Source organism: Falco naumanni, chromosome 8, assembly GCF_017639655.2.
Source record: "Falco naumanni isolate bFalNau1 chromosome 8, bFalNau1.pat, whole genome shotgun sequence".
In the NCBI taxonomy this organism is placed as follows: domain Eukaryota; kingdom Metazoa; phylum Chordata; class Aves; order Falconiformes; family Falconidae; genus Falco; species Falco naumanni.
This window is the reverse complement of record NC_054061.1, coordinates 52,121,846-52,134,778: the sequence shown is the minus strand read 5'-3', so window position 1 is coordinate 52,134,778 and position 12,933 is coordinate 52,121,846. Positions and strand designations below refer to the sequence as shown.

Sequence of the window (12,933 nt, the reverse complement as noted above, 5' to 3'; positions counted from 1 at the left end):
CTGGGCGCGGGGCGGGGTTCCGGGCGGGCGGCTGGGCCCCGGCCTCAGGCGGCGGCGGTGGCGGCAAGGCGGGGGGGGGGGCGCTGCCCCGCCTGCGGGGCTTCCTGGCGGCACCGGGGGCGCCCGGGGCTCCGGGCCGGCCGCGCCCTCAGCCCCAGTGCGGGGGGAGCCGGGCGGGCCGAGGAGCGGCGCACGCCGCGCTCAGGAGGCGCCTGCGGGGAGCGGCCGCCGCGCTGGCAGGGGCGCAGCCCCGGCCTGGCCGCCGCGGGAGGCGGGGGGGCGCGGAACGGGTGTCCCGGAGCAAGGGAGGCGCTCTCTCGCGTTCCGTTACTTCTGCCACGGACGGATCGTCTCGGCGGAGGTCCGCGACCGGGAGCCGCCTCCCAACGCTGAAGGGGGAGCCGCAGCCCAGCGCCAGCGGAACCGGAGCGCCGTGCGCCCGCGGCGTCTGGAGGCGGCCCCGGCCCCGCACCCCGGCTCACAGGCATGTTTCTCTCTTTCTTTCTCCCCCGCCTTGCTCGCTGCACCCGAGCTCTGGCCGAGCTGGGATGGATGTGTCAGCTCCGCTGTGCAACACTGTCACTCTCTGCAGTATATATATAAAAAAAAATTAAAAACATGTGGAAACAAGGAAAAAGGTTTATGTAGGGACATGATCCAAAACGGTATTGAAAATGGACGCAATGTTAAACTACATAAGAAAAATAAAAACCTTACATTTGTAGTTATTGGAACAAACGTGGATCATGGATGTTTCTGTTGGCTGGTGATCCCCCTCTGAACAAATTCTACAATACTTTAGCGTTGTAGTGTTAAGACTTGATTCTTCATCTTAGCTCTTAGAGTTTAATATTCCAAGCAACAGAATAAACTATCTTGTATAATGGAATGAGGTATCACCTTTCCAGGTAGGAGAAGGATGCTGTAGCCGTTACAGTGCTGGCCAGCTAGCACCTGCATGATTTTTATTACTTTTTTGCAACTTCGCCACAGACTTCCTCAATGAGGTTGGGTAAATCATGCCCTGATCTTCTCAAGGTGCCCAGTACCTACTAAGTATTTCCTTTTGTCTCCATGTTTCATATTTAATAAGGAATTTTGGTATTTCTTCAAGCAAATTTTCACTGTAACAGTATTAAAGGAGTAGCTTGGATGTTTGGCAGCGGATGGTGTGGTGGGCAGCTTGTTAGCTTTTTCAAGAGTGTTGCCTTGAATAAATAACATATTTTAAGTGCTTAGACTGATAAACAAAGCAGTTTCTGATACAGTACTTCACCATTTTAAGGTTAACTTTCAAGCAATAATTACATATTAATATGGAAATACCTCCTGTAGGTGACTGTCAGCCACCAAACAGGATTCATCATGAAGACTTGCTTGTAATTAGTAAATTAGCTAGTCCCACTCTACACTTTGATATGCTTATAAAACATAGTCATCTCTCATCACTGCCTAAGCTTTCAAAGCATCAGACATTAAGTCTGCTGGAGGACTTTCAGAGTGGCTACTCTGATCTGTGAGAGAGTTTAAATGCTGATTCTGCAGCTTAAATAAAGCGAAAATTATCTGAGCTGGTTCACCACCACCCCTTTTTTTTTCTTTTTTAATGTAAATCCTTTACAAAAGTATTTCCTCTCTTGCTTGTGAAATGTAAAGTGCAATTGCTACTGGCTTGCTTTTTTTGAGAGCTAGTTCAGCTGCACGCAGCTGAGACGAGATCTGACTAGCACAGCTGTGCTCCTTTAAAACAACACACATTTATTTTCCTACAAACTGCCAGGGATTCATGAATCTCTTCTGTTTTACTTTCTGCACATATGCAGTTAACTTGCAATAAAGTTGTTCAGAAGTGGTAATAAGATCACTAAGCCAATGATTCAAAAAGGAAAACTTGAGCTGGAATGTATAACGGTTGGACTTAATGACTTTGAAGGTCTTTTCCAACCTAAATGATTCTGTAATACTGCATATCCTCAGTATGGCATTCAAAACCCATATGCTGCCTGAAGGCTCAATAGAAGCAGGTTTTCCCAGAGCTGTAGTTTTGGGGTTTTGTGTGTGTAACTGAGAAGAATGGCCTCACAGTTGTGATTAGAGACTTATATTTATTACAGGTTTATGTACAATCTTACATTGCTACTTTTATTTTTTCTAGGATAAATGGGTGTATGTGACTTTTCCCCTGACCTAAAGTGGTTCCATGTCTTGTTTGGTAAGTTTGTATTTAAAAATCTTTGCCAGTCATACCTTAATGTGAAACATTTCTGGTGAAATGTCTTGCATGAGGGGATTTCCACAGTCCTGAGCTGTTTAAACTTTGTCGCATCAACTTTTGGTGAAGGAGACTGTTCAGTATCTCTTCTCTCTTAAGTCTGCCATGTATGTGCTCTGTGCTGTTTCTTAACCTCTTGCTTGACTGACTTGTTGTAGCAGAAAACTTTCCGAACTCCTGCTTGGAGGGGCTACTTTCAAATGTTTTCCCACTGCCACGTTCAATAAATTGCAGTGACACCATGAACGTTCACTTGTTTCTCTTCTCAAGGACTGTTCCTGTATTCTGCATACACCAGTTGAATCAATCAGACCAGAAGAGCTATCTCAGAGCAGTGTCCATGAATCCCTGGTAAGAAGAAAAAAGGAACAGTAACTGTCAACGTTAAATATAAAGCTGGTACATATGAAAAATAATTTCATTAGGGGGTATTTCTTAAAATGTTAACAGCAAAAATAACCAGAATACTTTGGGGCTTCCACTTTGGAAAAAGACTGTAGGTAACTGTTACTCTTAATCTTGTACTTGTTTAAAAACAAAGCAAACAGACAGGTACACAAACAAAACCCAACCAACCAAACAAAAAACCCCACTGCTAATCAGTAGCTCATAAAACTAAGTCTCAGTATAATGGTAAAAGCACCAGCTTGCACATTCTGAGTACTTCATCTTTGCATTCTAATTAATGGTATTTCTGTATTAATTTTAAACATATACATGTTTAAAAATTACAGTCATTTTGAGAACTGTTTTTCCTCACTGTTAGGCTGATTCTGATCTAGCCTGGATTCCCCCATCTACAGGAAGGAATGAAACGGTATTTTGCTCTTCTAATGTTTCTCACTATGAACTCCAGCTGGAAATAGGTAACATAAGTATATCTTAAAATATTTCTTGTTCCTGCAGATATATGTCCTCAATAGGTTGTTGCTAACTGCAGTGAATATTAAGTCTGTAAAACGTATTATCAGCTGACTAGAACTATTCTTGTTCTCCTTAGTTGTGAAATGTGCATTGCTCATGTAATGCTCAGTAATCACTTATTTTAAGATATAAGACAAATCAACAATTACCTGAATTTTTCTCTTGATGTTTGTGCATGTCAGCTTTCTAAATCTGTGATATGTGGACAATAAATAACAGCATTAAGTAACATCATGTCTTGTCACTTGGCTACCTGAGTTGATTGCCCTAAGGACGGCTGCCCTGAACCCTACTGTGCATGCATATGTTTATGTGAATATACGTGGTAAAAGTGTTGTTCATTGAGATGTGTAATTGATACTGAAAAATGTTTAAACACTTCTAGGTGTTCTAATAATATCAGAGCCATACTTTAACTAATTTGGTGGATATGTTTTGTGGCAAATACTTAAGTTCTTGACATTCTTAAAGAAAAGGTCATGCTGCTATCAACTGCAATTTTAGATTTGTAAAAATATCTCTTAATATGAAAGAAATTATGTGGTGGATTATTGTATTTTTCGATGTTAAGGCAGCCACTTCTGGTTTCAGGAAGGAGGTTCAACAACTTAACTTCAGTCTACCTTGCACGGCATATGCCTACAGGCATGCAAGTTGCTGTCAGGATCACAGACCTAGAAAATTGCTCTGAAGAACATTTGAAAGCCTTACAGGTAAAGCAATAGCATTTCTGCATAAGGCTGATGAAGATAGTGATGAATACACGTGCGGTTACTGAACAGAGGTAGCCTTTGCGTTTGTACTGGGTCATTTCAGTCAAGTTTTTTCCTCCAAAGGCATAGAATATAAACACCAGGCATGTGTAAATTTGAGAGTTGCTTTCTGAAGAAAACAGTTAACAAGTGTTTTAGAAATACTACTGTAATTGTACAGCTTTTTCTTTGAAACATGTTCTGTACTTGGTATTTAACACCAAAACTTTGGACTATGAGCAAACTAGATTTACTTCAGACAAATGTAATTACAGGCAAGTTATTTACATTTCTATTGCAGGCTATGCACATCACCTGCAACTTTGTATAAATGCACACAGGCAACAGTTCTTCCTACTGATTACTGATGTAGTTAATGCTCTTAATAAGACTGTTGTCTTGTGGTTAACACATCCACTTTCATTTAATTCCATAGAATGAGGTGGTTTTATCCCACTTTTTCCAGCATCCCAACATAATGACACTTTGGACAGTGTTTACAGCTGGTAGTTGGCTTTGGGTCATCTCCCCATTCATGGCTTATGGTAAGAACTGTTAACTGCAATTTTGGAATAGGAAAAAGGGCTGATACCATTTGGACCACACGGTCCATCAGAGGTTTCCTTTTAAGCAAACCCTGTCTTATAGGAAAAAGAAACTTTATCAAACTATTTGTTTAGAGAAGCCTTCTGTACATAATCTTCCCCCCCACTGAAGGCTGGTATTGGAACTGCATTAAATTGCAGTTGGTCCTAACACCCACCATGTGAGGAATGGTAACTGGGAGATGTTTGAGTTTATACAGCTTTGAATTTTGGCAACAGAAAACTTGATTGAGTAAAGGTTTGGCATAGACTTTCAGTTAACAGAAGCGTGGCTTGAGTGTGATCTTTGCCCAATGGATTCATCAGTTGCATCTATGTAACTGTTCTTGATGTATCACAGTCAATATAAAGATGAGAACACCACTCTTGATGAATGTAGACAATGAAGCAAGCATAGACAAGTAATTTAACAAGACTTGTTAGGCTTAGCTAGGCTTTTTTTACTTCCAGGTTCAGCTAGACACCTGCTGAAGACTTACTTTCCTGAAGGAATGAGTGAAGCTTTGATAGGGAACATTCTGTTTGGTGCAATCAGAGGATTAAATTACATGCACCAGAATGGCTACATTCACAGGTAGGAGAATGTCAGTAGGTAAGAATCAGGTTACAGCATCCAGTTTATAAAGAATTTAGTTCCACTTCAAAATTAATTTTCAGCTTAAGTGTTATTCCCTTCCTTTTTCTATATACCCTCTTATGTCAGCCACTGCAGAAGCTGGTTTTTTTCAATACAGCAGAACCAAGTTTGTAGAAACTTAACAAGAACAGTACTCGTGCATTACTTCATGCTAGTTGTTACAGGGATTACACATCTGTCTGGCTTTGTCTCTTTCAAACAGACAAGAAACAGAGTTGTAGAAACGTCTTCCTTACTTTACACCCTTTGCAGGGAAGGAGGACCCTTCTCCAATTTCTGGCAGTTTTCTCTTGCTGATCATCTCTCCTCTCTCTTGGGGCTGTATTAAAAAGACAACTCATACTGAGTGAAGAACTTCCATGAAAATAATCTGCTAAATAGAACTGCATGCTAACATTGAACTACAAGTTATTGAAATATGAAAGCCTTTCTACTCTAGTAGTTCTTTGAATAATTTTTATAACTAAAATTTACCACTTTATGTTACAGGAATATTAAAGCTAGCCACATTCTGATTTCAGGGGATGGGCTGGTTTCTCTCTCTGGCTTAAACAACCTCTACAGTTTAATTAAAAATGGACAAAAGTCAAAGGTGGTATATGATTTCCCCCAGTTTAGTACATCTGTGCTTCCTTGGCTGAGTCCCGAACTACTGAGACAGGTTAGTATAAATTAAATTTCATTCTTCCTATTCGAAGTTGCTGGGAATACTCAACGTCTAACTTCAGCGTGCTTGCAGAAAGGCAGTGTTGAACTGCAACTTTTGAAAAGGCATACATGAACTGGATTTGTTTTTCTCCTAAAGAAAACCAGTTTTAAAGCTGTTGTTAAGGTGGTGCTGTACTGTCTCCTCACCTGACCTTCCTGGAAACTACTACAGATCCTAAAACTTGTCTTCAGTACAGCCATCAGATTTCTGAACAAAGCCTGAAGGTTCACAATTTAATTGCCTCAATCCAGTGTAGATAGATTACAGGGTATTGGAATCTTGCTTTGAAACAGACGCTTTTATTTTTGTCAGCACTGATCAATGGCATCAGTGATCCAGTAGAGTTTTCTTTCACAGGATTTATCTGGGTATAACATGAAGTCTGACATATACAGTGTGGGAATTACAGCATGTGAATTAGCCAATGGACATGTTCCATTTCAAGATATGCCCCGAACTCAGGTATGATTCTAAACTTAATTTCTACTGAAAACCATGCTGAGCTTTTTTTGTTTTACTCTGAGAAACCAATGCTATTGCTGCTGAAATGGTGGCTGGGTTTGTTATTTCAAATATGCATGCTTCTTTCTAGATCAAATGATTGTTCTGTTCCTGGAGTTTCACAGCTTAGCCTAAAATAGGTCCAGATTAGCTGCTGAACTCTTTTGCTGGTCTTCCTTTCTACTAGATGCTGCTGCAAAAGCTGAAAGGTCCCACATATTTTCCTTGGGATATAAATACCTTTCCCCGTGGGGAATCCAGGATGAAGAATTCCCGATCAGGTGTTGATTCTGGAATTGGTGAGAGCATGACACGCACAATGACCAGTGAAAGACTGCAAGTTCCCTTTTCCAAAACATTTTCACCAGCTTTCCACAACTTGGTAGAACTTTGCTTGCAACAAGACCCTGAGAAAAGGTAACCTTCTAGTGAAAACAAATTTTCTGTCGCTTCAATCTAAGACCAAGCGTGGCCCACAGTTTAGGATACAGTAATTAGTTAAATACTGTTAAAGTCAGAATTTCAGACCAGAAGTACTATGTACCACGCTACACTTACCTTTTGTTCTGTAATTTAAAAATTACCTTATCTGATAGAGGAACCATGCTTTTAAAGTTGTTTGGTCCCTGAATTTCTTGTAATACGAGTGTACTTTGTAACAAGTAAAATTCATTTTTAAACATGCACTTTGTACAGGAAAAAAACCAGAAATCTGAAGTATATGTTTTCAGTACTGTCTTTTCTGAATGAGGCAGTAAATTTCTGTTAAATGGAAAAGTGAAAAAGCCTTTAAAATGGATTTCTTTAGTAGTGCCTTCACTACAAACTGAGGCATAGAATGTAGGAGTTCTGAGCTGCTTTTCTCATATCCACATTTGTCCTGTGGATGAAAAACCACAGCGTTTAAATTGATTTGTCAGTCCGGCCCATTTTCCAAAAGCAGTATTTTACTTTCCAAAATATAATTATATTGTTCATTTTATGATCCAGGCCATCAGCAAGCAGTTTGCTTTCGCATACGTTCTTCAAACAGGTGAGTTTACTACATTTTGTTAAATGACACAGCTATAACCTAAATCTCCAACTCTTAATATTTGTGGCTTTACAAAATAACTAAGTTAGCTGGAGCCAAAAAAAATCCTGTAACAGCACATCTGCTTCAGACTATTTTTATTTTTTTTTAAACAAAATGGTATTGATAGTATAGGAAGTATTACGAGTAATCCATTTCCCCTTTGATAAAGTTGGTTTAACTTAACTAAAATCAGCCTAACTAATAAGAATAATGGTTAATATTCTTAATTTAAAGCAGAAGAACCGCAGAGCTATAGTAATTAACCTTGAAAGATTAATTCAGCTTTAGAGTGAGAAATGCTAAACCCCTCATCCTGTTATTTTCAGTATTGTAACATGCAAGAACATGGCTCTGATTTCATGTGCTTTTAATCAAGTCAGATGCAAGGTTATGTTGACTTTTATGTGCAGCCCTGTTTTAATTTTTCTTCTTTCTAGATAAAAGAACAAACACAGAATTCACTGCTGTCTCTATTACCACCTCCTATTCAAAATAACAGATCAGAGTTCTTGGCACTGCCCTCAGCAATAGTTGGAACTGAACTTGGACATATTACTGCAAATCAAGATGATACAGACTGGGAATTCTAAATAAATACCAAACAAACATACCTCTCCTGTGTTTCAAAGAAGGAAAATGTGATTTGTATTTGCTGCTTTAGTTTGTATGGTTAAAATACAATTAGACAAGGTATACTTGAAAATGCCATTAAAGTGGCCATACTTCATTAACTACTTGCTCTGTTGGCATCATGAAGTGCAGCGTGCCTCACTTTCTGACCATAAGGAAAACTGTATATAGAGAATGGCTGAATGCTTATCTCCCTCTTTCAAAATATTTCTAAACAAGAGCATTCCTACTGTGATCTTACTTTATAATGTATTTTTAGCTCATATTGCTGCAGTCAACGTGCCTTTCTGAATTCAGGCCTGGGTTTTGTCTGTGACCTTACTTAAACAATCTATTCATCTTTTCATTATTACCCAGATTATTTCAGTAAGGAGAAATCCTCCGCTTCCAAGTCTAAATTTGCAACTGCACAGATTAGTTGCTTATGCAAATAAATGTTTTTCTTTTCATGCATTTTCATGCAGTTTTAATACTGCGTATTTCCCAAAGAAATCAAGCTACTTGAAAATGTGACTCATGCTCTTACATTTGTCTACATTCTTTGTACAGATTTGTGCATTTGCATCTCCATTTATTGCTGTGTCATTTTAGCAATTAATCTGAGGACCTCTTACTGTGCAAGTAAGTCTCAAGTTATAACAGGTATGGGTTAATTTTGAAGAATCATATTAAATAATCTGAAGTTACTGTACATATTTTTATTTATACTGTATTCCCATTCACCAACAGAACTTACCAGAACCTAATGCTGTTTCTTAAAAGAACAGACAATATGCATTAAGCTTCACTGGTACTCCTGCTGACAAACAAGCCTCTTCTGTATGGCACAGTGAAGGATAGATTCAGCTATAGCAAGAACTTAAATTCACTAGGATTCTAGGGTTTTTATTATCTAAGTCAGATGAAAAACTGTCTTTCTTCTCCCTACAATTCAGTACATTTTCATCTCTCATACTGTACCAGGCAACTCAGGCTGAACAAAAGCAGCTTCTTTTTAAAAAAGCTGCTTATTCTCATCGCCTTTTAGTAAATGTTGTCCTAAAGCCATGAGTACTTTATTGATGTAAGTTCTGACTGTAGTAGAAACGTATAAATAGATACTGAATGGATATTTTAAATTCTCATCATTAACAATATTCCACATTAAGTGTTCAAGTCTTCCATTACTGAGCCAGGCTACAGCCAGCCTTGGGAATACTGTTTTGCCAGCAGCTTCACTACAGAGCCTTGAAGACCAAATGACCAAAACACAAGCCTGAGACAGACATAAAATTCTAACCAATCATATTAAAATATTAACAAAAAAGTTGATTCTGCTCATTATGCTGTGAAACGAGCTCTGTATCTCAGAACCTAATATGTGAAACTTAAGATTAAAACCCTTTCAATAAACTTACCCTATCTGTCTCCATTTATTTCTGTAATTCTTGTACTTCTGTTTTCACCGTAGTCCAGCCATATTAATGGCTTCTTGTTACTGCAGGAAAGAAGTTTCATATTTATGCCAATCGTTAGGTAAGAAAATAGTTGTCTAAATTGGAAAATTACTCTGATCATAAAAATATTAGTAATTTAAATGTGCTCTTCGAGAAGATACTATTTTCATGCGAAGCCCATGTTCTTAATTCTTAACCATTAAAAATTTTGACTGTTTTCAAATCAAATGCGTTATATAGCATCTACAAGTAACTTTTGACTAATAGTACATGTTAAAACTATGTCAAATAAGTGAGAACATACATGAAGTTGTACATATTTTTAATTATAGACTGCTGAATAAGCATTACTACTCTTAAAAAAAAAAAAAAAAAAAAAAAAAAAAAAAGCAGAGCAGAAAATTCCAGGCACCTTAGCTGCTAGTATCTGCAAGCTTCTCTTGAAACAACAGTGCCCCATGCTCTTTCTATAAAAATTAACTTGGTTACTAACAACAAAGTCACTATAAATTGATTTAAACTGATGTGTTCCAGTGGAGTTACTTTCCTGCTGTCTCTGTAGAAAAAAATAAAATTACTTATTTCTAAATACCGATCCAGCTTCTGTACTGACATAACTTTTAAGAAGAAAATGAAATACAGTTTTGTAAATTAAAAAGCTCACAAATCTTAACTGTTAGAACTATTGCTTCTCAACAACTACAATATTTTCAAACAAAAAGCAATTAAGAGGCTTCTAGTGACTTCTAGTAATTCTTAAAATAACCAGAAATATTTGAATGTAGTCCCTGAATTGTTTGCTGCAGTTTTGTTCATTAACTCTGATACTTGCTATTAAGGAGTAATGCAAAATAAGAAATAATAGTTAACATAAAAGTATGTATAATCATCATATTATGTCACTGAAAGTAAGTTCTTTGAATCAACTGTGTTCTACTGAAAATCTGAAGCTTTTGCATAGTGAGTGTTTTCAAAGTCTGAGATTCATGATCTGTAGTATTAAGATACAAGTTGCAGAGACTGTATTTCAAGCTGACATAGTTCTAAGCACAATGTATTTTTTTTAGAGCATGTGTTTATTCATTTTTACTCATACCAATGATGTGTGTTACCAGCATAAGGACTTGAAATTCTGAAGTACCTCACATTTAGGCTCAATGTGAGCTATTTTCAAAGGGGCTTCTAAAACTCGTATACATTTGCAAAATCTTATGGCCACTGAAACAGAAATGTATAGCTTGGTTACTTTTGCAATACTTGTGAAAATGCAAGGGCTTTTTTTGCTGTCACCTTTGTGCTCCAGTTCATAGTACCTAAAATAATCAAACACCTGTAACAATAGAAAACTTATGTTAATTAACATTATCCTGAATATATGCTCAAAACTGTTGACTTTCTTTCTGTTTTGGTCTCATATCACAGCAGTGTGTGAATGACTGAATGAACGAACACAGGAAAAAGTTGGGATTTACTCAGGATCAACCTGATCTGCTATTTGAACTACTCACTTTAAAGACTCTCAATGCAATAAATACTCATTGAAGAGAGAACAATTTCTTCCACTTGATGCTATTAAGAAAAAAAAAAAAATAAAAAATTGAGTTTTACCTTACCTCTCTCTTTTCCCCACACCCTCTTTCTCCTCAAGCGCTATGAAAGCAGTTTTTAGCCTGGAGGATCAGTTAAATGGCAAAGCATTTGAAAACTATTGTTCTGAAGGTCTCTGAGGTGAGGCAGATACCCAAGTAGGTGACTTACATACCTTGTCTTTAATGCTAGTAAGTAGCTTTGCTAAAGTATATTAGGTTGTCTAATAAACCTCTACAACAAAGCTAACTGTAATGACTTGTCCTAATGATGGTCATCCCTGTCCTGTAGGAATGAGGAAAAAGTACTGAAATCCTGAGATACTACACAACACATCCAGTGAGACGGACCTCAAAAGACTATGAGTAAGAACCAAGTAAAGACTTTAAAAGTTTTTAAAGATTTAAAAAAGAAGGCTCTGAGAAATGGAGGTGGTCTATGAATAAACAGCTAGCCAAATAATTTGTACACAATATCTTGCTTTTTGTTTGTCGCTGTATCATTATCTGTCTGAGGTCTGCCTGTATCAACCTGAAAAGCCAGGCTCTCTTCCATTTTAATGAACAGTTACAAAAAATCAGTACAGGAAACCACTTCAGAGAGGGAGGGCTCTGAAATTTGTTAAGTTTGAAGATTACATAAATTTAAAATACAGAATTAAAGCAAATGTGCAGGAATATAAGGGAATTCTTTCTTTTTGACTGGGTTTGCTGTTTTGACTGCTGCTGCTACCCGGGCACACACTGCCTGCTCCACCAAACAGCGTGGGATGCAAGAGGCAGAGGGATCCAGCACCTGCTCCCACCAGGAAAGTCTTTTCACCCCCGGATGAGGCAGGGATGGAACTATTCAGCAGGGCCCCCCTCGCTGCTGTCCTGCTACGGGCACACCGGCCTGCAGCAACACCCAGTCAGCGCAGGCAACAACCGCCCGCGCGGGCGACAAGGCGGCTCCCTTTCCCCGGGGGCTGACAACGCGCCCGCCACCCGGCTCCTCCTCGCCCGCGGGGCCGCCCGCACCCCCGAGCCCGAGGGGCCGCCCCGCCGCTGCGCTCCCCGGGGCCGAGGAGCGGCTGCGGGCGGGAGGCGCCGAGCCTGAGGCGGCCCCGCCACCGGCCCCAACGGCTGCTGCGCGCGGGACGCCCCCTGCCGGCGCGGCGGGCAACGGCTGCCGGCTGCGGTGGCGGCGGGGTACGAAACGGTCAGGCTTGACCTGTAACTAAATGGCCGGGGGAGTGGACGGCGACACACAGCCCGTCCCCGGCTGGGGGTGTCGGGGAAGGCACACCCCCGAACGCACCTGGCCGCGAAGAAGCGGCAGCGCGGCGGGCCCGGCCCCGCGGGGCGCTCGGCTTCCCGCCCTCGGTCAGCGGGCTCGTGCACGGCCGCACCCACGGCGGTACAGCAGCGCCTTCCTCACCGCTGCGAGGGAACAGCCCTCGGAAAGGTAAGGCCTCGCAATAAACACGTACCTGATGATTTACTCTGTTGTCCCAAAGCCTTCAGTCACGTTAATCCGGCTGCAAACATGCAAGCGAGTAATTCTGACCTAAGGGCAACGCTCCTGAAGTTTACCTCAGCAACACGAAAATAACTTTAAAAGATACCAAATCGTTGCTGACTTGCTTCACGTTGAGAAAGCTGAACTGAGAGAGTAACATTTAAACATGAAAAAACTGGAATTTAACAAAGTTGTAAGTGACTGCCAAGAAGGAAAATAAGCACAGTTCAGCACCGAAGGGGTTCTGGAGGTGCGGTGGGTCCAGTCCCTGCCCAGGCTGCAGCCCCTGCGCCCCCCGCCCAGCT

At 40.2% G+C, this 12,933-nt stretch overlaps 1 protein-coding gene and 1 long non-coding RNA gene across 4 annotated transcripts; one reads left to right on the top strand and one right to left on the bottom strand.

The window, feature by feature from the left end:
* The first annotated feature begins 41 nt into the window (after positions 1 to 41).
* On the top strand, positions 42 to 9,501 carry STRADB (STE20 related adaptor beta). 3 transcript variants are annotated; one of them, XM_040604733.1, is made up of 12 exons: positions 42 to 484; positions 2,156 to 2,212; positions 2,543 to 2,623; positions 3,039 to 3,138; positions 3,788 to 3,909; positions 4,415 to 4,493; positions 5,004 to 5,127; positions 5,680 to 5,851; positions 6,257 to 6,361; positions 6,588 to 6,817; positions 7,391 to 7,433; positions 7,913 to 9,501. In XM_040604733.1, the coding sequence occupies exons 2-12, from the start codon at positions 2,201 to 2,203 to the stop codon at positions 8,063 to 8,065; spliced, it is 1,221 nt and encodes a 406-aa protein (XP_040460667.1). In that variant the 5' UTR covers positions 42 to 484; positions 2,156 to 2,200; the 3' UTR covers positions 8,066 to 9,501. The 3 variants fall into 3 exon arrangements, with proteins under 3 accessions (XP_040460667.1, XP_040460666.1, XP_040460668.1); XM_040604732.1 differs by having other exon boundaries at positions 4,385 to 4,493; XM_040604734.1 differs by lacking the exons at positions 42 to 484; positions 2,156 to 2,212; positions 2,543 to 2,623 and having other exon boundaries at positions 3,768 to 3,909; positions 4,385 to 4,493.
* LOC121092996 lies at positions 488 to 5,673 on the bottom strand. The gene is made up of 3 exons (XR_005829452.1): positions 5,427 to 5,673; positions 2,248 to 2,620; positions 488 to 586 (listed from the first exon to the last, which is right to left on the bottom strand). It is a non-coding gene; the product is annotated as an uncharacterized LOC121092996 (long non-coding RNA).
* Positions 9,502 to 12,933: the final 3,432 nt, after the last annotated feature.

Coding starts and splice junctions, on each gene's coding strand:
- STRADB (XM_040604732.1), top strand. Junction 3,139..3,787: donor TGAACTCCAGCTGGAAATAG/GTAACATAAGTA, acceptor TTCTGGTTTCAG/GAAGGAGGTTCAACAACTTA. Junction 3,910..4,384: donor AACATTTGAAAGCCTTACAG/GTAAAGCAATAG, acceptor TTAATTCCATAG/AATGAGGTGGTTTTATCCCA.